The sequence below is a fragment of the Podarcis pityusensis genome (assembly GCF_964106645.2).
Source record: "Podarcis pityusensis genome assembly, chromosome: 12".
NCBI lineage: Eukaryota > Metazoa > Chordata > Lepidosauria > Squamata > Lacertidae > Podarcis > Podarcis pityusensis.
Window position 1 is genome coordinate 41,582,122 of NC_138037.1, and position 27,932 is coordinate 41,610,053.

A 27,932-nucleotide genomic window follows, 5' to 3' on the forward strand; every position below is an offset into this window, starting at 1 on the left:
CATAATGTTACATTAGAATGTGTTTTTTAACACCAGTCATTGTAAACCATTTTGAAGAAATTTCACAACTTTTCAACTCAAATGCAAAGGAAAAATGTTTCTTGCAAACTCATTAATGCAGAAATAAAAAAAACCAACTAAACTTATTGTATTACTGCTAAAAGTATTGTATCTGATCTTTTAACAAGAGGTGTGGGTTTTTGGGCCTCATGGAGCATATACACTGACTATTGTTTTTTACTTAGAAGTAGCTGGTCCATGGATAAGCTATCTACCAGACCTCACAAGAAAGGATTCTATACAGATCTCAGCCAATGCTCTTTAGACCCAATGAATCATCACAGAGATTTCCATTATGTGGCTGCTATAGAGGAAGCAGAGTAGAGTTCTGTGTTTGTGCCTTTTTCAAGTTGGACTAATAAGATTTCTTTGAAAGACCCTTAGTCAGCAAAATATTCAAGACTGTATTGATAGTCACCTTTGTTTGTTTTTCCTAACCTAATTCAGAAAGAGCATTTTTTTCCAGCCAAATCAGGGAGTAAGACATGGAATCTGAAGACAGCAAGACATGGATGTCCAAGTGAACATCATTGCAGTGTGCTTATGTCCGTTCCCAACTTGGCTAACTGGTGCTCACAAAATGGACAATGAGTCATCAGTTTAAGAGCATTTATCTTAATGCAACTCAGGTTTCAAAAGATGCACTTTTATTGCGCATTCATGATGATTTCTGTTATTGGGGTAGTCAACCACGATTCCACTTCCAATCATGTTTGTGCCTGCAAACATTTTGAGTTGGTTATATTTCCAAGCAGGGCATATCCTGTTACTTCCTGCTAACATCCTCTACCTTTTCATACCATGTTACGGGTCGTCGTCCATCCTCCCCCACTGCTTATTTTTTGTGCCCTAGCCCCTCTGGACAGCAATAATTTGGTAGCATTGGGGAAGCGTCACAACGCAACTATTAAAGCAGAATAAATCCACCCTTAAGGTACTACTATTACTATGTCCCCTTCTCCTTGTGCCCTCCATCTTTCCCAACATCAGGGTCTTTTCCAGGGAGTCTTCTCTTCTCATGAGGTGGCCAAAGTATTGGAGCCTCAGCTTCACGATCTGTCCTTCCAGTGAGCACTCAGGGCTGATTTCCTTAAGAATGGATAATGGAAAAGACCCTGATGCTGGGAAAGATGGAGGGCACAAGGAGAAGGGGATGACAGAAGACGAGATGGTTGGACAGTGTTCTCGATGCTACCAGCATGAGTTTGACCAAACTGAGGGAGGCAGTGGAAGACAGGAGTGCCTGGCGTGCTCTGGTCCAAGGGGTCACAAAGAGTCGGACATGACTAAATTACTAAACAACAACAAATTACTATGTCAAAAACATGTTGCAGAATACATCTGCAATAAAACACTGGTCCAGAGGAGATCTTTTTGGAAAGCTAATAGTCATCTTGAGGCCTTACTCTCTTTGTGTTGCTGATGATACTGAGGTTCAGTGCTTCCCCCCAGGGATACTCAAGGGTACGAAGTACCAGTACCCCTTGGTGAGTACTGGCACATTTCCCATCCTCCAAAAAAGCACTGCTGAGGTTCAAAGGTCTCTTGAGCAGTTTTCAACAGTTCCACAAAACAAACGTTGCTAACAGCAGAGACAGTACGCTACCAGAAATCCGGAGCAAAAATTATTTACTCCAATGGCAACACTGCTGCGCCTTGAGTACTAAGATTATGAAATCATCAAATAGCAATAGCTTTGTTATTTATTTATTTATAAAATATTAATATGGTTAATTTTAAATATATACTTAGTGGCATATCTGTATACCCTTTCACATTTTTGCTGTTCTGTTATTCTTCTATCCTCCTTGACATTGTTTATGGGTCTACGAGACTCATATAAGTTTATTCAATTATTTAACTTCCACTTGGATTGGTGGTTTTTTTGAATTCCTTTGAAAATGCACAGCATGGCAATCGATACACTTACCCCTGTTTAATGAACTGTTTAATGATGCTTTGAAGTGCTCAAAAGGCCATTATACAGAGAAGAGACAACACTCTGGGTAATATCATGCTCTGGCAAAATAAATACCCTCTATGACGAAGATATGATCTGCATCTCAGCTAATGCTACTGTACATAAGCAAAGAAACTTTAGCTGCGATTACAAACAAGATGAGCTTCTGATATTGGGAAGACATCAAGTTCAGTAATTATGCTGAACTTTTAATGTTTTATTTTAGTAAATATAAGATTATACAACTAGTGAATTAACAAACTACAATATGTACATGTTTGTTTACACACACACACACACACACACACCAGCAGTGGGTATCACAATAGCAATCATGAAATAATATCTGTACTTTTATAAATATTGGTAAGTCATGAAATCGTAACCATTCCCCTCTAATAGGATGCATAATCTAGTCCAGGAGTCGGCAAGGTTTACCTTGCCTGGGCCAGTTCACTCCCGCGGAGATCGCTCCATGGGCCGGATTGCGTCTGCGCAGAGGTGATTTCTGGCACTGCGGAAGCGAGTCCCCGCTCAATTTAAATGACCGCCGTGGGCTGCAGGTTGCTGACCCCTAACTAGTTATATCACATCCAAAACCAGCTTTCAAATATTTGCATGTTTGGTTTTGTGATGCTAATATGAAGCAAACACACCATATCGATAAGCCTCTGAGGTATGAGCTGTTAGCAAGCTGTATGCCAGACATAGGACGCACCCGACCATAAGACGCACCTAGTTTTAGAGGAGAAAAAAAAAATCTCTCCCTCTCTGCGCAGCGCTCCTTCAGCGAAGCGGAAGGAAAAGCGGAGCCCATTCCATTTCTCCTCCCGCTTCGCTGAAGGGGCGCTGCGCAGAGAGGGAAAGCTGTGCCTCTCCAGCAGTGCCTCTCCAGCGAAGCAAAGCCAGGAGAGCAAGAGGGATCGCTGCACACCGACCCCTCTTGCTCTCCTGGCTTCAGGGATGGCCGCCTGAAGCCTCCGGAGCGCAGCCATCCCTGAAGCCTGGAGAGCATCGGGTGGCCATCCCTGAAGCCTGGAGAGCGAGAGAGGTCGGTGCGCACCGACCCCTCTTGCTCTCCAGGCTTCAGCGAAAGCAATGCGTTGCTTTCACTGAAGCCATGGAGCCTGCACTCACTCCATAAGACGCACACACATTTCCCCTTAATTTTTGGAGGGGAAAAAGTGTGTCTTATAGAGCAAAAAAATACGGTATGTGAACAGAAAAACGGCAGCATGGCACAGGTTGGATAAAGAGCTCCCACATGTCTAGTACAGTTGACTATTTGCTATTATTTTTCTTGTTGCAAATGCTCCAGTGGAACCTTATTACATTACTTTCTTGGAAGCGAAAAATACCTGTGTGTCCCTTTGTGTGGGAAATGAGTACCACTTTTAAGAAAATTACAGGGTATTCGTACAGTTCTGTTCAAGCTGTGGGGTACTTCACGAGCAAATGGGTTAAAGGCCTCGTCCTAAGAGACCTATTCCTGGCCTCTGCGAAAAGTAGTGGGTGTTTGGCTACTCACAAAGGTGCAGATTGCAGGTTTTGCTCTTAAATGCATGTTCCTTGTCTTCAAAATTATTGTAAGTACAATGAGCTGCACTTGGGAGAGATACAAGTCAATATCACTCTAACACACTGTACCTCGTTAGAAACATTGAAAAGTGAGAATTGCCAACCAAACTCAATTCTAGCTCAATATATATATATATATCTAGAATGTTAAGGTAGCATGAATCACTGGATAAACCAGAGGGAGAATCAGATTATATTCCCACCCCCATATCCAATTTGCTACATTTCCTTAGGCAAGCCACTTAAGAGTGCCCTTCAGTCCTCGAAACAAGGGAAAGGATTCTATCTGTACTAAGTACCAGTATTATTGCTTATTATGATGCTTAACCGGGGAAATCTAATGCTCGCAGATTTGCCATCTCCTTTTCCCCAATATTGGCCAAGCGATGGCCACTGAGTGAAAAATGGCTCCTTCTGTTAAAAAGCGCCGAATGAAAAAGGTCATCTGAAAAAGCTGCAGTCATTCTACATACTGATTATCCTGCAGACAGACTGCTACAATTTATTCCATGGACACACCACGCAGTTAAAATTATGTAAGAAATTCGTAGTTGCTTCAAATTTACAGAGAAACAGAATAATAATAATAATAATAATAATAATAATAATGGAGGTGCCCCTGTACCAGCTTTTCACGCTGTCTTTAGAGAAGGCGTGAGCTATATAGGCCCATGCAGCTCAATACAGGAAGGATGCTGTTTCCCCCTTGGAAAATCCTGCATCTAGCTCTTAATTCATGTAGGTAGCTGTGTTGCTCTGACACAGTCAAAAGAAATAAAAAAATTAAAATTAAAATTAAAAATTAAAAAATTGTCCAGTAGCACCTTAGAGACCAACTAAGTTTGTTCTGGGTATAAGCTTTTGTGTGCATGCACACGAGGGACACGGGTGGCACTGTGGGTTAAACCACAGAGCCTAGGACTTGCCAATCAGAAGGTTGGCTTTTCGAATCCCCGCGATGGGGTGAGCTCCCGTTGCTTGGTCCCTGCTCCTGCCAACCTAGCAGTTCGAAAGCATGTCAAAGTGCAAGTAGATAAATAGGTACTTCTCCGGCGGGAAGCTAAACGGCGTTTCCGTGCGCTGCTCTGGTTTGCCAGAAGCGGCTTAGTCATGCTGGCCACGTGACCCGGAAGCTGTATGCCGGCTCCCTTGGCCAATAAAGCAAGATGAGCGCAGCAACCCCAGAGTCGGCCACAACTGGACCTAATGGTCAGGGGTCCCTTTACCTTTAAGGTGCTACTGGACAATATTTTTATATTTAATTCTAGCTCTTAAATTAGTGTTGTTTAGCATTCACAAATCCTCACCGCATGTTTCAGAAACCCGGCTACCAGCTCCATATTATCCCCATTCCTGAGTAAACATAAGAAAGGCTACCTTACATTTGTCTGAATACCACTCCCTACTAACAACCGATTGATAAACTTAAGATCAAATTGTCTGATACCAGGGGCAGTGCAAAATAACTTGCATGACTGATTCCACTTGTCTCTGTACACAGGGGCATAGCCTCTCTAGGAGTGGTATTTTTTGGAATCTCCCGTGTTGCATTGCCAAGAATAGCACATTCCGTCTCGCTAGCATATAGGCCCTGTGTTGATTTGGGTTGGTCAAAAGGGAGAGGTAAGACGCCATTGGCTGTCCCCCTCGCACCAAACCCAGACTTGCAAATACACTATTTCCGATTTGGCTACTAAGTACTTGGAGTTTGTTGTCTAACAATTTGCGTTTCATTATATCAAATGCAGAATTTTTTGATAAAGCCGTATGGGGTGTCTAGTGAGATTCCTAACAGCTGGATTTTATTAAACCATTTATCTATCTAGGTTAGCACTGTCTGCACTTATATGCAGCCGGTGGTTCTCTAATACCTCAGACAGAAGTCTTTCCCAATCCTAACTGGAGATGCCAAGGACTGAAACCAGGAACATCTGCAGACAAAGCATATGATCTATTCATTGACCTGCACACAGTTAATGATTACGATACAAACAAATGCTTTGATGTTTGGAGTTGCATTCTCCCCCTGGAACTTTTGAGCATTCCCTCTCTTCACGACATAGCCCAATTTACGTTTCAAATGTCCATCAGCTTCGCTAGAATTTTGCCGTCCAGTACAGAAAGAGGTCATGCTGTTTGAGAAAAACATATTTGAAGGGGCCTTCTAAATTCCGTGTTTCTTTAGATCCCGTCATTTTATGCCGCCTGAGAACAGAACTGCAGTCTAAGGATGTTCAAAGTACAGGCAGGATATAAAACAAGATAAAGGATCACAGAGACAAGAGTATACTAGCACAGGCCACATCTGAGAATTATCTCGTGCTTTTTGAAGCTTGTGCATCACACCCAAGAATCAAGCATTCTACCTCTTTTCTCACCCACGATACCACCTTTTGACTTCTCCACATTCATCTGAAAATCTAAACGCAGCCCACACACAGTCTCCGTTACAAGCTTCAGATAAAAATGTGGAAAAGTGGGTATGAGCTGATTCCCAGTCCACTCCCTGTCTTCAGCAAAAGTCTGGAAAGGACTTCATATTAGATAACTCACACCTGAGAAGGAAGCAACATGATTGAATAACTAGAAGGAAGCAACATGATTGAACAGAACATCCTTTAAGTAAAACCACACTTTAACTCTTACCACCTACTCCAAGAAGTTCAAGTTATTGTTACGATGGGTTACGATGACAAAATCTGTCACCTCCACCTGCTTTGCAAATTGTATACACTGTCATTGTAATGGTACATACAGATTATCTTGTCTGCATGATATGACATCGAAATTTCCACAGCTGACATCAAAGGCAGCTTTAAAAAAAAAGGCTTCAGTGCCAAAATTTGCAAACCTTTGTTCACACAATGTAAAGGTAAAGGTAAAGGTGCCCCTGCCCGTACGGGCCAGTCGTGTCCGACTCTAGGGTTGCGTGCTCATCTCGCTCAAGAGGCCGGGAGCCGGCGCCTTCCGAAGACACTTCCGGGTCACGTGGCCAGTGTGACGAAGCTGCAGCTGGCAAGCCAGCACCAGAGCAGCACACGGAATGCCGTTTACCTTCCCACTATAAAGTGGTCCCTATTTATCTACTTGCACTTAGGGGTGCTTTCGAACTGCTAGGTGGGCAGGAGCTGGGACCAAACGACGGGAGCTCACCCCGCTGCGGGGATTCGAACTGCCGACCATACGATCGGCAAGTCCTAGGCACTGAGGTTTTACCCACAGCGCCACCCGCGTCCCCTGTTCACACAATGTATTTTCACTTAAATCCGTAGAATTGCTGAAAAGTACAGAACCATGAAGGTTCAGGTTCTTTTTGGCTTGGTTAAGATTTATTGGGAAATTATTGTTTCTGATATTAGAAAGAACAACCTTTCTGGACGGTGCAAGTATTAAACCCTAGTGATGCTGATGAGAAGGAACATTCTTAAATTTCTGGACATTGTAGATTTGCCTTGCTTTCGTGTTTTTTCATTTTTCATTTTGCAATTGTGTGATTTGTATTCGTACTGTATTGTAATTGCCATTGGCTATAAACAATAAAATTGATTGAATTGAATTGATATTAGAACGAGCTGCTGTGAGCCTCATGCTGACATGAGCTCCCCTCCTCTGCTGAACCTAGCACAGTGCCCTGTTACATTTGAATTTAGGAACTGTGGCTTGCTTAAACTATATTTAGTGAAAAGAATCCAGGACTAAACCGGTCTTGGATAGAAAACTGTGCTCAGTTCAAAATCAATAGCAGTTCCTCCTTGAGATAACAAAAATGAGGAAGGGAGAGAATGTGAACTGAAGGCTTACTGTGGTAGAAACTGATTTCTGACTTTGTCATGAATCATAGTTGTGCCAAGTGTTTTTTTTCTACGTATGCATACCCACCTAAACATTTTGTGAATCTAAGTTTCGCCTCATTGAGGGGCAGTATTTCAATATGAGTAGGAAAATGAGAGTACCCCTAAACATTTTAAAAGAAAAAACAAAACACCGGCTGTGCTTATCTTACATTGAAACAAGTTCTGCAAATCCCAGAAACATTAATCAAGAGGCTCAAATTCAGAATGTGTAATAATGTACTGATTATTGTTACAATTTGGGCTTGCATATTCGCTATAAGAATAATCGATGCATAATAAATTACAGATTCTGATACCCAGCTTCTAGATTCATTTTATGCCATTTTTTTTTAGCCACAAAAAGAAAAGATAGCAAGGTGTTAAATACAATGAAAACACCATATAGCAAAAGCTGGGAACTTATGATTACAACGTAGAACACTTATTTTTTCAAAATCTTCTAGGTACTTATAATTTCCCCATAGATGCTGTCCCACACATCACGTGGATCTTTTGTTCTCGACTTTTATTAGAAACACAGTTTCTCTTTGGGGCTGTATTGCAAGGGAAAACAACATGCTGTACAGCTTTTAAAAGGACGGGCTTTTCATTAGGATCAGAAAGAAAGAGATCTCTTCTCTGCTTGGGAATACACTCAAGAGCACAAGTTTTAGAAGTTTGTTACGAATTGTTCTGAGGGAGTGGCATTACACAAACATAGTAGCAAACATAATTAATAGAAATGAAGTTATTAAGAATTGCCTGGAACGAGGGCAAAGCTCATGAACACCTGCTTTGGATCTTAATTTTGTTTTAATGAGCCAGTAGTAAGACTTTGCCAACAAAAAAGGTGGAAGAAGAATAAGGGGGGGAATCAATTTTGGATCAATACTGTCACAAATGTTTCTTATTAAAGCCGTCTGTCCTCGGAGCAGGATTAAGTGATTGGTTACTTTTATAAGAGTTTGTCTTAAAGCTTCCAAGCAAAAACCACCAACAAACACGTATAAAGTTTCAAATACGATCGGTTTAGCAAATACAGTATTAGAATACTTTTGTGAAAGCCATGTTGATTCTTCACTTCTACAAACATATGAATCTGCAAGCCTTCTTTCCGTGTTCGTTTTTCAACGGGCAAGAAAATATTAATTGAGGGATAGATAGCTCACAATGAAAATGCCCTGAAACATTTATCGAGATAGCTATTCTAGGGAAAGACAGCTTTCAAAAACTGTATGTAATGTTTTCCATTATTAAATCCACTTGCTGGGAGAATAGTAAGATTAACCAGTTGCAAAATGTTCACATAGACCTATATTATTTTAAGCCAAACACAGTTATCTCAAGTATTACTTAAAAAATATTAAGATGTCCAGACACCAAAGAATTGTCAAATACAAGGACAGATACACATTTTACACTATTGCAAATTCGGAACAGCCAACTTATGTTTTAGTGTGAGGTACTTAATTTCATTTTGCGGGGGGGGGTGGCGTGTTTTCCAATAGAAAGGTGACTAAGAATTTTTATGAACTGAACATGAACAGGAAGCTTGAAATGTACTATTTTTACACAAATGAGTGAAAAAACATATTGCTCCCCCAAATAATACAACTGTCTACTATATGGCAACAAATGAAAGCATTTGTTTACAGAACTCTGATTTGCACTTTTTCTAATCAAACACATATATTTTATGATAGGAAAGAGCAATGAAAAGAAGGGGGGGTCCCAAAGAGGTTTTTTTTTTTTTTTCAATTTTTTAACATGAACATTTTTTAAATTTTTAGAAATTAAAAAAATGTGTATCATCCTTAAGTCCCTACAACCCAAATTCTGGCAATATTTTTCATTTTACTTTTCATCATATAGACACATATAGATAATTAGGTCTAATATAGCAGGAGCAACTAGTTATTTATCCTACCAGGAAAAAGGGCTGTAGGTTTAATAAACCTATTGTAAATATGCTTACACTGAACTATAGAATCATTTGAAAATAAGAAAGTACTGTTGCTTGAGCAGTTATGTAATCAAAGCTAGGCTTTGCTTGCACACAGATAGTTGAGTCTTAATAACTGGAGGGTATCATATCGATGTTTTACAGAACAATCCCCATACATGTCTACTCAAAAGTAAGCTCCACTTAGTTTAATTGGGCTTGCTCCCATGAAAACATGCACAGAGTTTCAGTCTCAAGCAAGGTATTTCATCAAATGAAACATCTATAATGTTTCTGTTACAAAAAAGGAAATTCTAACACTATTTGCACACACCTTTCATAAACACTTTCTCAGCAATATTCTGTGTTTTCCTTACTGGGAAGTAATGTTATACTAAGATTCCGAGAAACAGACATGTTTTAAGGCTTAGAAGAATGGGTATTCACTTTTCAATCCAGCCTACTTCCCACTCAAACACTCAATTAACCGGACGTAGATCAATATAAAGTTTCATATCTACAGGTTTTTCCTTAATAGTTTACTTTGCCGGCTATAATTCAGAGCGTAATGCTTTAAGGAACTTTTAAGCATATGACCTTTTGTAACTTGTTTTTACACTTGGCTGTACATTTTAATATCCTTTTAAATAACATTTTAATCAATGCTAATTAGGCATGACCACCTAAAGATGCAAAAAATAAAGAAAATAATACATCTTGGCAATGTTATGAGTCGATAATGAAAACCTTACTAAGGAGAAACTTTTCCAGGCAATCTGAAAACGTACCAGCCAACACACGCACAAACATATATCTAGACAACAGGCTTAACGGCACAGAAATATACGTATATACATAAGCTTTCTGAAATTAAAGTAAAAGTAATGGCAAGTCTTTGTCTTTCACCTCCCGTTGCCCCCTCAAAAAACACCCTTTCCCAATCACCTAGCAACATCTGTCGCTGCTGCTGCTGCTGCTGCTTTCGATTCTCAATAGGCAGTCTTCACATTCAAAGATGTAACTGAGCCAACGGAGAAAAATTGCAGGTGTAAAGCAAGCAAACGGACAAAATTCAGGTGGATTTTATTTTTATGTCACAAAAAGAAAACCCACAAAAATTGGCATTTCCTACCTTTCTTCTGAGAGTATGATGGCGATTGCCCTTGAGAAAAAGTAGGCTTTTCTTCGGTGAAATATTCAGGTTGGTTGTATTGATGCAGGGCCACGTCCATGTCGGAGTACTCACTTTTAAAAACGTTTCCAGGGTAACTACAGGTATACGGCTGATTCACCGCCCAGGCCTGTTCCATATAGATGTTATTATTGTGTAGGACCTGAGCATCGCAACTGCTGTAACTCTGACTATCTTCGATATAAGTGCAATAATCAGAGGGCTGCATGTAGCAGTTGCTGCTGGCAGCCGGGCGAGCTTCATATATTTCTTGCATACAGTAGTTCATTTTGCTATCCTATCGTCAGCCTTATATTTTACATATGCACACATGCGCTCACATGCATATACACACGGAAGCCTGCATACGCATGGGGTGGGCAAGAGAGATGAATACGCAACACCCAGGAAAGTCGACCGCAAAATTGTATGTTTAACTTTAGAGCGGTGCCCGATGTGCTAATACCCTATTTATATTAGGGATAGACTGAGAGCTCTCCTGCCAGTCAAACATATTGGAAAGCAGATTTATAACAGTCAAAGGTCTTAATCTGTGACTGTATGTTAATTCCTTTGAGAAGATGGCAGGTAACATTGGCCACCAGACAAAGAGGCAATGCCCAGACAACCCCACCGTTCCACGAGTTTGGGGGGGTGGAATAATAATTTTATAAAGCTACTTCTGTCTCCTTTCAGTATGATTAGAAAACGATTACAAAGGCAAGGACACAGAAATGCCCCTGGTGTTGTCAACTTAAGTGTGAAGCATCACAAAGTACACTCAGGAAATCCTTGAGACGATATGTTCAAAATCCAAAAATCAATAATCCTGGTTTTCAGCATTAACTCCTAGAAAATCCAATAGTGCTATGTTGATGACTCAAGCAGTATGTCCCGTTTTGCAAAAATTTAGCGTCTAAATCTGTCATCTGCTTTATTGATTTTGATTGACAGAATGATTTGCGTAAACCTTTCATGCCTTACATACACATAGGCCAAACTCCCCGCTGCTCACTAATTTAACACATTTGCAAGAAAGCAGCTTTTTCAAACTTCAGTGATTTCAGTAAGCAATTTTTATTGAATTCAACAGGTGGGAAATTTCAAAACAAGCCATCTTAATCAGCAACAGAATAGTGCTTAAATGTTAAAGTTAAGCTTAATTGGTTTGCCAGTTACATTTCATTAAATTGCTTTTTTCCTATGATTCAATAATGAAGAGCTGGCTGTTTCTACATCTGTCTCATTCACACACTTATGCTACGAACATTTCAAAATCATTATGCAAGGCAGTCGATAATTAGATAAAGCCTCCTCAACTTTAAAAATAAGAATGTCTCATATTCATTTCAGGTCACACACAAGCTCTTATAACCAGCATTTAAAATAAAGGTCTCAAGTAATTTTAATGAATGCCACTATTACAGTAACAGTGCAAAACTTCTTACAATTTTTGTTGTTTTTCTTGTTTCGCTGGCATCAAACAGTTCTCCAAAAATTTGAAATTTACTCAATTAATAGGGTTTAAAGGCGTGACAGTAAACACAAAAGAATGACTGCATATAAATCAGCAACTATGTTTTCAAATGCTTTTAGAAAGAAGTTTATCATACTTCTTCCTTCTTTTCCCTGACAACTGTCATAATTTGGAGGAAAAAAACTGCTTTGCTAACTCTTCAGAAGGACAAAACCATAGGCTGTCCAATAAGAATCTTAAGGCATTATTTTCGGTCTATTATTACAGTCGGGTTTTCATTTGCATGCGCCAAAATGAACAAGGACAACTCTTGAGGGGCACTTCACATGAAATAAAGTGAATGTCAAAAATTGGGAGCTTGTCAACCTTACTTTTTATAGGCTCAGATCCAGAGATGTTCCTGCTCACAGAAGGTTCAGCCTCCTGATTTTGGGCGATCCCCTTCTTCCCCTTTAACACACTTGTGTGTCTGAATGTTCACCCCTTTCAGAAAGGTCACCCGACTCTCAGAAGAGATATTGCGAAGGACTGGGGGGTACTGCAGATGGACAAGGGGATCTCTGGATTTTATTTTTTTTAATGAAGGTTATCCAACAACGTCTAAGGTGTCTGAATGTTCTGTATTTCTTGCAGCTGTGTCTTCCTCCATCCTCACAAGTCACGTTAGTACTTTCCACTATGGATTTTTGTGCCTGATAGCCATTCTACATCGGAGGTACAGTGGATTAAAACCATTTATTGTGTGTTGTTTTTCACATTTATATTTAATTTTGAAATATTTAAATCGAGAGTTTTTAATTTAAAAATGTATATCAGGGCCTGCTTCTTTTTTTTTACAAAAGTAAATAAATAACTTGGTATACAGTTATTTATCCATCTCCCGTTTCTGACTTTTCCACTAATAAGTGTTTACTAAAAGCTCAAGAATGTTAAGGTTTCACTTTGACACCAAACACTGTCCTTCAGAAACGTCTCCTGTTCCATTTCAGTTTATTTTACGCCAAGACATCTTTCCTGATTATGTCGTTGTTTTCTTCTGTTTTAATAAAAATAATAATATTGACACTAAATAAATCAGGATGATTTTCTCTTCCTAGTCTGTGGACATGACATATATGTTTGATTTGTTGTTAAGCTTTTCTGTTGGGTATAAGCAAGATATATTTATTTAAAAGCACTAATATTCACCTAATATATGATCCATGTAGGCAGGCAGGCAGTCAATCCACTTGAGATATTTTTGGGAGTGGTTACTTCAGAAGATTGAAGTTCTGTATAAAAATAAAATAAAAAACCAAGCAAGTAATCCTTTGCCTCCTGCAGGGAAAGTAGATTGGCTGACATGACTGCACTCAACATCACTTGAGTTTTTCCATCCACTTCCAAGCGAAGTGGAGTGCTCTTTGTGTGCAATGCACATGTATAATGCGGCTGAGATTTAGAAAACATCTACCAACCAACATGTTTCTGTTTTCTATTACAGTGGTATCTCTGGTTGCGAACGGGATCCGTTCCGGAGGCCCGTTTGCAACATGAAAAGCCCGCAACCTGAAGCGCCTTATCTGCACAGCTGCGCAGCGCAATATGGTGCTTGTGCGCACGCACGAAGCGCAATTTGGCGATACTGCGCATGCGTGAGCAGCGAAACCCGGAAGTAACCCTTTCTGGTACTTCTGGGTCGCTGTGGGATACAACCTGAAGAAACGTAACATGAAGCAAACGTAACATGAGGTATGACTGTACAACAAAGGAACCACACACACACACACACACACACACACACACACTTCAGTTTAAATACAGATGGCATGATTAAGCCAAAGTTAAGTCTTTCTGAATTCAACGGGAAAGTTAACCCAACGTCCAATTCTCACCTACTGAAACAGTAAGGTGGTACCCAAAATAGTGCTTAGCTTAGTAATTCCTTGTGCAAATGGAATGGCTTCTGCTTGCGCACTGGGAATTTGCCCTGCTCTCCCCGCCTCCATGCATTCCTGAAATTGGTTCTGGAGATTCCCTGAACCTTCTGGAGCACCAGTTGGGGATGGAGGACTGAGAAAAGAGAAAGTTCTGCTGCACAAGTGGAAGCTGTTCCACACGCACAATTATTTACTTGGATACTGCCCAGGAGGACCTTACCGTGCTTAAATTTAGCTGGATGGTGTCCTGAATTTTCTAACCATTAGTTGCTATAATTTTTTTTTAAAAAATGTGAAGTACTAACAGGAAATTTGCCCTGCTCTCCCCGCCTCCATGCATTCCTGAAATTGGTTCTGGAGATTCCCTGAACCTTCTGGAGCACCGGTTGGGGATGGAGGACTGAGAAAAGAGAAAGTTCTGCTGCACAAGTGGAAGCTGTTCCACACACACAATTATTTACTTGGATACTGCCCAGGAGGACCTTACCGTGCTTACATTTAGCTGGATGGTGTCCTGAATTTTCTAACCATTAGTTGCTATAATTTTTTTTTAAAAAATGTGAAGTACTAACAGGAAATAGGGGCAATGGAGTTATAGGAAGAAATTTTAATACTTCTAAAGATTGCCATTGTGAAATTGTTGTTGCAGTTTACTTTTCTTGGGAATATTTATACCAAACAAATAATTATTAATATTCCAGTATCTAGATAAGACAGGGGTCAGCAAACCTTTTCAGCAGGGGGCTGGTCCACTGTCCCTCAGACCTTGTGGGGGACCGGACTATATATATTTTTGGGGGGGGGGATGAATGAATTCCTATGCCCCACAAATAACCCAGAGATGCATTTTAAATGAAAGGACACATTCTACTCATGTAAAAACACGCTGATTCCGGGACCGTCCGTGGGCCGGATTTAGAAGGCGATTGGGCCGGATTCGGCCCCCAAGCCTTAGTTTGCCTACCCATGAGATAAGACAAAAATGGTGCATCACACATTATTTGGTATATCACATGAGCTAAAATGATACACATCAAGTGCCAAGGTACAGCCATAGCTGGGAATATCATTTAAGATTTTTTTTATCGGCATCTTTGTGGGGATGAGTATAGATAAAACGCGGAAAAGGAAAACTATGCAGTTGTTTTCCAGAACAAATAGCTATATGCCATTAATAACATACAAATACAAAGTAAAGAGGTAAATAAAGTAAACCTTGTGTGGACTGCGCACAAGAAGTGAGCTTATTTTAAATAGACATTTGTTAATTACGCAACTAATTGGTAGTACCTGAAAGCTGTATATCAAGTCTGTTTAAAATACAATATGTGGGACCAACTTGCTATAAAGCATATTTGCCGATCTATAAGATACGAGATAGAAAAGGGAGCTGAAATTATTATACTCATTTTACTTAGACATTCAACACACAGACCATTCAACAAGCTCTCAGGGCCGTTTCATTTAGGTAATTCAATAAATTATCAAGGTGACTTCAAGCATCAAAATAGAACAAACAGTTAACTAGAGTATGAAACACAAACAACAATTTAAATAAACTACACAAGTTTCAACAGAACTGGCTCTCCTCAGAGCATTCAAGAAAGGAATCTGAAAACTAAAATGAAATGAAATATTTCTGAAATGTACTGTTCTTAGAAGAACAAGACTGCAAACTGAATTAATTTTACATCGGTTTGAAAAAGAACAATTGATTTAGTTCTTAGTTATTCTACAGCAATTGCTGTAAACGCACAGACCGCTGAAGGGAAATCAATAGTCACAATATGGAGTAGAATCTGTTAATGTTTTGCTCTCTCAATTAATGTTCTCTGATGCTCTAATTTTTTATGGGGACACGTAAAAATATTTTTAATGAATATATCAGGAGTACTTTTGCTAAGGGGACAAACTTTTATATTTTTACTGCATAAGGGCTGAGCCACATGACAAAAGCTGGTAGTATAACAAGGATAAAACATTTGACAAGAAAATACTTCTTAAAAATGCTTGCTTAAACAAGAACTGAAGTGTATGACGTTTCCACTTGAAATATGTGAATATTTCAGATCTGAATGGAAAATTTGGTACTGTAGACAGTTACCGTAGAAACGTAGACTGCACCATCACTGTTAAAATTAAAACGACTTTCAAAGATGCTTGAGGAAATCTGCAGAATTTGACCCTTAAGATACAGCTGTAGAAGTATAGCTTTTTTATTTTAAAAGAAGTATTTCAAAGTTCTGCCATCCTTACTTGCATAATACAACGGTTGTTCTACACTGTGCGGCATTGTCTGTGTGGTATATGAAAATATGTGGTACAATGGAAAAAGAAGATGTAATATGGCAGCAATGATAAGATACTTTTATAACTGTGTTGGTTGGAAGACTTGGCACAGGTGTGAGGAGATCATTACAGTGGTACCTCGAGTTACATACGCTTCAGGTTACATACGCTTCAGGTTACAGACTCCGCTAACCCAGAAATAGTGCTTCAGGTTAAGAACTTTGCTTCAGGATAAGAACAGAAATCGTGCTCCGGCGGCGCGGCAGGCCCCATTAGCTAAAGTGGTGCTTCAGGTTAAGAACAGTTTCAGGTTAAGAACGGACCTCCGGAATGAATTAAGTACTTAACCCGAGGTACCACTGTATTGTCTGCTCTATTTTTGACAGAAGTTGTCACCTTTTTGTGCAAATGTAGCAAAAATTGCATCTCCCGCACAGAAAGGTGAGGCATCAGCAGACTCAAGAGTAAGCTAAGGTTATCAGGAGTGAAAAATAAGCTTTAGGAGGAAAAGTCCACTCTCCCGCCTATCAAAAAAATTAGTTCCATGATCTGTGGAAACTCACACCTGACTTCAGGTGCCGGATTAGCCCTGGTTTTACTCATATAACAGGGTTTTTAAAAAAATAAATAAATAAATGGCAAGCTAACTACGGTGAGGTAATTTGCCGCAAAGCATCTGGAACAATAAATGGCACCAACAGCAATTTCACAAATATATCTGCTTTTATGTTCATTGCCCAAGATTATACAGAATGGGAATTAAAATGTAGAAGGTTCTTTAAAATACAAAGCATAATGGATGGTAGGAGGACATAGGTTCCTGAATAACTATGACAATTCATGAACTAAAAGGCTGTAATTTCCATTTGGAGGGCAGAACATGTTGTCCAGAAGCTATCCACAGCCCAATATGATTTTGCACGTGTTGGAAATGTACTTGTTCCTACACAGAAAAAGCTTGGTGAATTAAAAGATACCAGGGGCTCACAACTTGCCATGGTCGACTTTGCACTCCTGAGCTCCAGGATTGATGCAAAGAGTGGGGGGCTTGCTGTTTTGGTGCTCTGTTGTCACTCCCTTCTCTGGCTGGGAAGGTTAAATGTGACTACTGAGGGACTCGGAATATGGCTACTATTAGGCCCGGCCTTTCCTTCCAGAGCTGGAGGGACAGGTGGGAGTTGAGATGGCCATTTTGGGTGATGGGCACTATGACCTTTAGCCAAAACATACCAAGTGTGGAGCTGGAGGACAGGATTGCATTGGGCTTCTAAGGTCCACCAAAACCCTTTGTAACTGCAAGGAAGCAGCCTGTCCTTCACCTCCAGACGGTATGCTGGGACTGGCTAATGGAGCATGGTGGTGTACGCTTTGTTAATTTCCCTAGGGAGCTTCCGGGGGTTGCCCAACCTAGGATGCGGACTACGGGAGGTATTCCACTAAGCTGTGCTCAGAGTAGACTGACTGAAATTAATCAACCTAATGAAGACATTTTCATTCATTTCAATGGGTTTACTCATTGAATACAACCCACAGCCCCCATCCTAGGTTGGGGAAAATGCTCCTTTAGGGTTTGGAGGAATGCCTACTGTTTCTGCTCCCTTCTTTTACCATTCAAGGTAAGTTTCTGAGCCCTGTGGCAAGGAGAGAGGTGATAGCAGTCATTTCATGAGTATTCTAAAGTTTGCGCATCATCCCTACATTCAATTACATCTGACTGCAACCCTGGGAGGGGAGGCAGCTTGCGGCCTGCAAGATGCTCCTTTCTCTTATTATTTTCATATCCTCCTATTATTATAAGATCAGATACCATTATTGATTTAAAAAGTAAACCTCGGTGACTGCTGAAAGACGTATAGACAAAATAGCAGGAAAGACCAGGAACAAAGATGAAGGCAATTCAGCTTTTCCGTTTATAAAGTACGGGGGGAAATTGCACATTTAAAGGTTGTAATGTAAACATAAGAATTTTGTTGAATATCTAATGGTATCCATGGCCAGGAAAATATGATCCAAATTGAATCAGCTACAATTGGTTTAATTTGCAATGAAGAGGCAATATCAATAGCATGAGCCTCAGAAGGATGGGGAGATGAAACCGTCAAGTTATTCAAGATAGTGGCCTGGCTCAGATATGTTAACAATCATGGTTTGTTGGTATAAGCACAAACTTCAGATTCGCACACACATACAAATACACACACACACATGGTCTCTTTTGCACATGACAGGAAGTTTCCACTTTTTGATAAGCTGCAGTTTCCTAAGGAAGTTGTGGTTCTTGCCAATGAACATGTGCAAGCTTTTTTGAACAAATTAAAAAAAACCTGATTTAATGAGGTGCTGTGATGAAGCAACAGCCTATAGTAGGAGTACCCAGTGTGGTGCTACCAGATGTTCTGGACAACTCCCACAGCTCCAGTCACCATGGTTCATGGCCAGGGATGATGGGGTTGTAGTTTGCAACATGTGGAGGTCTCTACAATGGCTACCATGGGGCTATAGATTCTGATAAAATCTTCCTAGCACTGGCCCCCGTGGCCAAACGTCCAACTGTGTTTTTGAAGGGTCCTTGTAGGGGCAGAGAAAAGATGGGGAAAAGTTCTCTTCTGCTTACTTGCACAGAATCCAGTGGGCCTTTTTAGTGCATAGAAGCCATGAAATCCAGTTACTATTGGATGACATTCCGCCTGCTTCTTGTGTGAGCAATTGTGCTTTAACTGCAATAGCAGTTAGTAAGTGGACCACCACCCTTTTAGAGCACTAGTGTGCTAGCCCATGGAACCTATTTTCAAGCAAACACATTTATCATCGCATACGATCCGCACGCGAACCGAATACCCAAATCTACAGTATGCACTGCTTTGGGTTTGCTGGTTTCCATGTCTTTATTTCTGCTAAGCGCAAACAGCACTTTAGCTGCGCTCAGAAGGTATATTTCTTGCATATTTGTGAACTACACTTTGTGTCTCTTAGTTACAGAGTGCATAAGCCCATGCCACCTGAAAGCCACTTCATACACTCTTACTCTTTTTTCCAACACAGAAGTTAACAATACTGTTATAAAAGCACATTCAGTAAAACCTAATGCACAAAGGACAGATACCTTTGTCTTGTCCACATGTAGGATGTGGTAACTCAGGGCAGAAAGGAAGCTTTCGATGTCCATGTACACTTTGCATTAAACATGCTTTTCCTGATCTGAATATTTCGTTTACAGCACAATCCTATACATATCTACGCAGAAGTAGGCCCCACTGATTTTAATGATACTTGCTTCCCAGTGAGCAATATAGGATCGCAGCCTTAGTATCATAAAAGCAGCATTGAACGTTACACCTTTTAAAGCTACAGGTATTGTTGTTACGTGCATCTCTAAAGGGGAACAAACGCTAAAGAGCCGACTGAAAATAGTCCCATATAAGATGTAATATTCATCTGATATATATTATAGCTTGCCGTAATATATTATTCAGTTTCTCCAGTTTCACACCGATAATTAACAGAGCACAAGAGACATAATAAACCGGGAATAATAGACAAGTGACTTCAGAGAGTATTTGAACCATGTCAATTCCTATGTTATTTCTAAGCAACTAAATGGCAATATCTTACTATTAGATTATAATTTGTAGAAATAAAACCATGTATCTCCATGGAAATGAGGGCATATACCTAGGGATGGTTTTTCACTGTAAGATTCTATCAAGGCTCCTACTTTGGATGGTTAGATTCTGCAGATCCCGAGAATTAACAATCGTCTACAAGACATGATAGGACTAAATGCAACTTCTCCCACAACTATGATGTAGAAAACTGATTTTACCACAGTTCTCTCCTTAACACAACTTCTAGAGGTACAGGGGTCCTCAATAAAAGTTAGAAGGGTCCTGTTCCCCTTACAGAAAGCCCAATATGTTCCTAAAGAAAAACCACCAATTACGCTAAAGATGAAAGAAAATAGTTACTAACTAATATAAAACGCACCATATACATTGATGCTCCACTGACATAAACCAGGCTTGTGACCACTGATATGCGGATTATTGGTTATAAGTAAGACCAACTGACTTATATTTTCAAGGCATTTGCTTTGCTAAACTGACCTGCTAGTTCATTTTTCACAAATCCTAAATTTCTCAAAGTGGCACTCTCTCATTTTTATTTTCCGTTAACAGCTGCATGAAGCAAGCTAGCTGACTGTTTTGAAACAAACGCGAAGGCATGCATTTATAAAAATACCCAGTTAGCGAAAATCTCACTTCAAAGCCTGTTTTCATACAATTTTCAAAAGCTAGCTTCAACCGTCTTAATAAATGGAATAGCCCCGTGTGCAAGGCCACCAAATTCATTAGGCTCACATGTGTCTAGCCACATGATAATAGATATTAGCTAATTAGACTGCTTATCACTTCACAATTCTTATTTATCCTCTTTGGGGTAAAATGTTTTCTTACATTTAGCAATGAAACAGGATGGAAAATAACAGAAGCCTTGGTGGAACTGTCTGGGAGTCTTCTGACAGCCCTCAGTAAGATGTTAAAGCGATCAACACCTGACATCTGTTAGCAAGGAGGCATTCTGAGGTAAAGGGCTCCCAAATCTGAAGAAATCAGGTGCTTAAACCAGTTTAACTTTTTCATGAGGTGATAGCCTTTGTGACATTATAATCTTTCCTCCTGATGTGACGCAAGGATTTAAGTAGAAGAAAACAACTACTGGGCCCCTCCTTTCACAGCAGGAGACAAGAGACTTCTTTTTTTAGGCACGAACATTAACAGATTATATACTCCAGTGAAAATAAAATAGGCATATAAATGAAACACCACTTCTGTTGCCAAAAGGATAAAATAATTACATCTTTCAAGGCTGTCTGCAGGTGGAAAAACAGAATAGAAAGGACACAATATACTCTTGCCAGCTCACTGCTTATTAACATTCAGCTAGTAAACAAACTGACCATAAATCTGAGGAGAAAAACAACTAATTGAATTATATATCCATGATGCTAGAAAGTGATAGGGTGTATTTGACGCTTCTACTTAGCATTTGCTTTCTTAAAGAGGAAAAATAACACTAAAATATATGCAGCTGAACATGTAGCCACTCTAAACAGTAAAACAATAGGCAAGACAAATTAAAATAATGATTGCTTGAAAAAAATAATGTTGATGATTACTATAGCTGCTATTAATATGATACAATATACTGTTTACAGCCTGACTAGATCACATATAACCTGAATTATAAAGATCTGCTACACTTTGCATAATAATTCCAATTACCTTTACATTTTGTCTCTTGCATTTGGTATTCCTTGACATTTGTTATGCCTTCAACATTCATATCTGTGTGGCCTGGCAGGATCACTGAGCTAGTCCATGCTCTCGAAGCATGCAGGAATTGTGTAGGCTGGTGTCCGATTCTCAGCATATTGCTACTTTCACAGTGCCTTTTCTTACATAAATGCCTGTCTGTTATGTCTAGGACATTCCATTTATATTTTCTGCCAGGAAAGTGCATCAGCCCATCCCAGGATGGAAGGCCATGTTCTGGAGGCTTGACAAACACTGGTTGACAAGCGGTTGGCATTGCCAAGATCTTGTTTAGCTGTGGAGTTCTGGAAAGCAAATGTTCCCCCACTTCTCTCGATCGGGTGGAATTCACATGCATCGCCCCCTGAATGCACCGGTAGAAGAACGCAGAGGTTTTCCAGCAATGCACTTTCAGCCACCATGGTCAGTTTCCATTCGGTGCGGTTAGACACATCGGTTTCCCTTCTACGAAATCCAGCAAAGGCAGTGAGGTTTAATTGTGCACAGGTAGAGCCAACGGATGCAACTTTCGCCAGCGCCACGTCTAGAACGTGGGCCCTGGGCAAGTTACCATCAATTTATTGCCTTGCTCCTATGATCATTTGAGGTCTTGTGGGTCGAAGCTGGTCATGAACAATTTTCAGATGCTTAAAACACAAAACATCAAGGATTCAGCCTTGTTTGACTTTGTTCTTATTGTAGGCTGACCTGAGGGACACTGTTACCTAAGGCCAACATTCTTATGTGGGCACGCTTAGCAGTTCCGGTCCTGCTACTATTGCCTCTCTCTGCTCGGCTTTGTGGCCGCAAGATGGAATCAGGTGCCACTCCTACCTTGAGGGTTTTAACCCTGCTGGCCTTACGCACGTAGCAGGCAGCAGCAATGTAGAGCATCTCGCAGAGTTTTGACTTGCTAAAGTGTATTCAGCTACACGCTGCCAGAGGTAGTGGAATGTTGTAACCCAACAGCAATGTATGTATGAAAAAAAAATTACATGAAAGATACCCCGTGTAAAGGTCTAGCTTTCAATGGAGATAATATTAGTAATGGTTTCCTTCAGAGAAGTCTCAGGCAATTTCCAGTCATGAAAATTTGATGCAGATGGTTTTATTAGCCACGGCCGATGTTTCTGTAAAATGCCATTTTTAAAAAGCCATATGAGGATGGGCATATATTTGCAAGAAACTAATTTGAATCTATTATGCATTCTGTTTTGAACAATTGCAACAATTTCACTTGAGTGAAATTTTCCTCCTCATACAGTATATGTAAAACGGTAATGGTGAGCAATACAGTTAACCATAAAGCAGAATGCACAAGTTCCAATTGTGGTATGGAAAACTATGAGCCATTCTCCCATATTTGTCTTCCTCTCATGTTTAGTAGCCACACATTTTAAATCTATAATTTTCTAGCTGCAAGCCAAGGAAAAATATTAGCAACTGCAACCTTTTTCTAATTTGATGCTGTCAATAATATAAAGGCTGCGAAAGTGCCTAAGGAAAGTGTCTGACTAGACTAAGAATAATTTGCAGTGAACTTTAAGTAGAACTTCCTGTGACTGTAATGGCATTTGCTTTGTAAAAAAAATGACACCTTAAAGGTGTTTGTCATAAATGTGTTTCTACGTTCATTAGCAATAAGGAAACTGTATTTTTGTTCAACAGCTATTTTAAGACCGCACTTTCCTGTGACATTCCTTTGCACATATTTTAATTGTGTACACCATAAAGTAAAATAAAAAAGTAAAATAAAAATACCAGATAAGCCCATATCATTTTGGTTGAGTTGAAGGAGTGGACTTGATCTTAATCCAGTGGCCTTCCATGCACAAAAGCCAGTTTCAGTTGCTTTAGAGATCAGGCCAAAGAATGAAGATCTATAGTAGATCCCCACTTCGGGACTGGTCAGTTGTCCTCGAACCTGAAACTGAACATGTTGAACATGACTTAATTTCACAGTCTGTGGCATTATGCCACCACTATGCTAGCAAAAAGGGACGCGGGTGGCGCTGTGGGTTAAACCAGCCTAGGACTTGCTGATCAGAAGGTCGGCGGTTCGAATCCCCGCGATGGGGTGAGCTCCCGTTACTCGGTCCCTGCTCCTGCCAACCTAGCAGTTCAAAAGCACGTCAAAGTGCAAGTAGATAAATAGGTACAGCTCCGGTGGGAAGGTAAACAGTGTTTCCGTGCACTGCTCTGGTTCGCCAGAAGCGGCTTAGTCATGCTGGCCACATGACCCGGAAGCTGTACGCTGGCTCCCTCGGCCAATAAAGCGAGATGAGCACCGCAACCCCAGAGTCGGCCACGACTGGACCTAATGGTCAGGGGTCCCTTTACCTTTTATGCTAGCAAAATATGGGGTGCACAATAGCAAGAATGTGCTAGTATATTAGCAAAAACCGGTGCTGCTACAGACTACCTCAATGTGGCTGAGGCAGGATAGGGTGGTGGTGTCAGGAATGAATGTCTTCACAACTCAGCCTCGCCACTCTGGCTGCTATTGTACAAGTGGCTTCTGCAGCTAAACTGATGCAAGTCACTGAGTGCACCTTTAAAGCTGAATACCTCTTTAGGAGCCACGGACCTCTTTGTGCTTATATATGCTGCTTTCCCCCTCAAAAAAGAACATAACGTTGTGTTCCGGTCTGATGCTACAGAGAGTGGCAGATGAGGCAAGGCAGGACAAGGCTGGGAGCGAGGCAAGACTGGAGGCAAGGCAGGATGAGGCCTGAGGTAAGGCTAGGCCAGAAGCTGCAGGACCATGGATAGCTCCAAGTGAGCAACTTGTTCTGGCAAGGGTTGGGAGCAGATTGAGGCCTTTGAAGCCTCTGCCTCCAGATTTCACCCCTACGGAAAATTTCAGAGCCAGAAAGGGCCTTTGGTCTGTTTCAGAGCCTAGCATGCTCATGCTGGACTGGTGAAGTGCAGTGGGAGGTATCTGGATCCTCAGGAGAAGGGACCTGTGAGGACCTAGGTTCTGGCCTTGGTGGTCTGGGGCCTGCTCTGGGTGCAACTTTCTGCCGGCCTCAGTCGGAGTGGTCCCCTGATCTCTGGTGGCCAGCTCAAAGCCGTGAACTGGGTTCGGCTCCTCAGCTGGTGCCTCAGCCTCTAACTCTTGTCTCTGGGTTGCTTCTGGATTCAGGTGGCATAACACGTACTTTTCAAATGAATGGCAGTAACAAACCAAGCATAGCAAGGGTTGTCTCTGTTGGAAGAAGCATCTCATTCCCACAAAAGGTGTGATATGGTATCAGAGAAATGGGAAGGCACAAAAAGTGCTACAACTAAAATCTGAAGTGATTCATTGGTGAGAAGACCTTGGCTGACCATGGATTCATTTATGTAAGCATAAATCAGTGCACCTGACGCATAGTTAACATGGGACTTTTGTGATGGCTATGTTTGACTGCAGGACAGACTCACAGAGGTTCAGGAGCAGCCAGTACAAACCTGCAGTTGCTGAATTCCTGACACTCAAGTTGCTACACTTGGTGGTTTACTGGTATACTGTTGCCCCCCTCAAAAAAGACAAATACCTTTGAAATTAACAGGGATAGTAAACCAAGTATAGGCATGCTATCAGGTTTCAGTACATTTGCAAATGGAAAAAGAGAAAAATGTGCTTATTCACAAGATTTGAACCTGAAAGGTTTATAGGTCCTGTTTCCAATCACTCAATATATTTACAACTTCAGATGAAAGCTGTAGAGAAGCTAGAAAGGTTTTATTTTCAAGAGGTTTATATCTAAGTCTCCCGAGTTTTTAAAGGTTGTTAGTCATGACTTTTGCTGCTGTCAGATTTGTAATTTGTTTAAACATGGATGTTGTAAGAAATCATCAAGACACACACGCTTTGAATTTTGCAAAATTTCCTATTTCACTAAGACAATAATACACTGTTGACATATAGGGGGGGGAATATTAGCATGAGGATTTTTTTTGTGGGGGAAGGTTGTTGTGTCTTTTGTACTACATAAAACTTTTCTGCAGTCCAATGTGATGAACTGCTTGATTTCCAGAATAATCACAGTTCATACAGCGAATGCATATATTATGTTTGTTGGTGTCTCCCCTCCCACGCAAGATTCATTAGTTAAAACAATTAACAATGAAGTTCCAAGGGAAACAAAATTGCACATACCGTATGTTATTCTAAGTGGATCTAGAGACCAAAAAATATGTAGTGAATGTTTGCACCAGTCTCATGCCTACAACAATGTACACACGAGCATATTCCTTTGTATGCTGAGAATTAGCCCCCATCACCATGTGCAGATGGAGAAATCCTTGTGGCCATTGGTTACAATCACTCCCCACACATGAATGGGTTCACTCCCCTCCTCAGTTTGGGCACATTGGTACACCTAGGCAGCTCAATGTGCCTTTTATGGGAAATGAGAGGTCTATGCATGCCCTTCCCCCTTCACTCAGTTAATAGGTCATAGACTTTCCATTTCCCACAAGAGCCCATTGTGGTATTTGTATGCGTACTTGTGCTTCTTGCACACTGAGTGGGAAAGGGGAGCCAATGGGGACTCCCAGTGCACAGGTGCAGTGACCATGTGGGGAAGGACCACATCTCATGTGTATGCATCTGAGCCTGTTCTCACATGTGAACACTGAGCATCTTTCTCTTTTCATCTCTACCTCTCTCTCTTTTTCTTTTTTGATTGTGAGTCTTTTCAATTAATACCGTTAAACGTTTATTTGAATGCTATTGCTTGCACTGATTCTCTAGGAGAAGCTGAACTACAAATTCATATTACTATGGCGCTACTGAGATTTTTGCCTCTTTTTAAAAAAAAAACTAATAAAAACGGGGACAGTGAAAACAGCTGTTTTCCTTAGTTTGGGTGGCATCATCTATTGCGTGTATCAGAGATAGGCTGTGGATCAACTGGGTACCTGTGTAGAACAAAGAAAGAGGGCTCTAAAATATTTTCTTTAACCCCCAATGAAAGATATATATGAAAGCTATAACAACATGAAAGAAAAGATGAAAAATGTGATTCTGAAATCCCAAAACTTAAGAGCTTTCCTGTTCCAGAAGTTAACAGGAGAGATGTGGGTGTGGGTGTTTTTTTGTAGCTTCAGGAGGGAGAGCACCCTGTGCACAGCTGTTAAATCTAACTTATATGCCTTCTACATCCCAACAAAGATGAGATGGGCAGTGACTGGGAGAGCAAGGCAGCAGATGCCTCAGACAGCAAAAATGCCTCGCGGGTGAGTTACTACTCCCATAGAATTTCAGCCCCATCTGTTTGTTTTGCCAGTTCCGGGAAAGGAAACACTTACTGATTGCTAGGCAACAAGCCATCTCTGTCCTCAGCATAAACTATTTGAGAAAAAGCAGCGCACAGAAAAGGGTTTTGCATGGTCCTTTCCATTACCTTCTCAATATTAGGGAGCAATATTTCACATTTTCAACAGGATCAAGTGGATCATTTTTCTTCCTAGGCTTCTTCCTCTATAGGAATAAGGCTCTAAGAATGGGTGCAGTATCAGTCTTGAGAAATTGTTCAGTGATCGTAATGAAACTTTTGGCTGAACCAAAGAAGCCTACAGTAAATGTAACCTGAAGCAATGAATACCACAGAAGATGTAAACAGAGGTCTAAAAATAATTTCTTATGAGCTCTGAATATTAATGCACTGAGTAATCTGGGAGGTCCAGCAGTAACCAATTTCACCCTCTTACATCAAAATGAACCTCACACTTTTCTTTTGAGATCAGATCTCAAATAAGAGTGGGCAGCAGGTTGTTTCACAATTTTCCCAACACCACTAGTAAAAAGTGCAGGTAGAGAACTATCAAAAAGTTGCCTGCAGGAGCTTATTTCCCCAGACAATATAAAGTCATTAATTACACTTTGTGGTAATTTAAAATATCACTTTTCTGAAAGTGCAAAGTATTCAGTTAGTCTCAGAGCCTTGCAGTATAATCTGTTATATTGCCTCCGATTGATAAATTACACATTTATGGTAATATTTCTGATTAGAAACATTGATACCAAACCACCTAAGTCATAAATGCTTGGTGCAGTTAACAGACAATACACAAGGTTTATATAAAAGCTGCCCTCAAAACATACTGTTCTTTCATGAGTAATTTGCACTGAATATTAACAATGCAGATATATAATAGCCTTCAGTTCAACAGAAAAGCCACTACAGCTTTACAATGAATGGAATCAAAACGAGATCACCAACACACAGACCAGCAACTATAGTGTGTGTACACACACACACACACACACACACACACAAACACACAAAAGTGTGAAGCATAAATAAGAGTCTAGGCATACAAATATGGATGGAAAACACAAAAAAGAATGCTGCAGTTTTATAGAAACCAGTCTCTTCTTTATAGAAACGGTCTTTTGTCC

The 27,932-nt window shown here is 40.4% G+C and overlaps 1 protein-coding gene across 5 annotated transcripts in view; it reads right to left on the bottom strand.

Moving 5' to 3' along the window:
• THRB (thyroid hormone receptor beta) overlaps window positions 1–27,932 on the bottom strand; it is a 186,812-nt gene that overhangs the window by 29,889 nt on the left and 128,991 nt on the right. For 4 of the 5 annotated variants that reach the window (XM_080974980.1, XM_080974983.1, XM_080974979.1 and 1 more), the window contains exon 5: window positions 13,210–13,292. The exons of the other annotated variant lie outside the window; for it this stretch is intronic. In XM_080974980.1, the coding sequence (XP_080831106.1) occupies window positions 13,210–13,225 (16 nt within the window). In that variant the 5' untranslated portion in view covers window positions 13,226–13,292. The remainder of the gene's footprint in view (window positions 1–13,209; window positions 13,293–27,932) is intronic. 5 annotated transcript variants of the gene reach the window in all.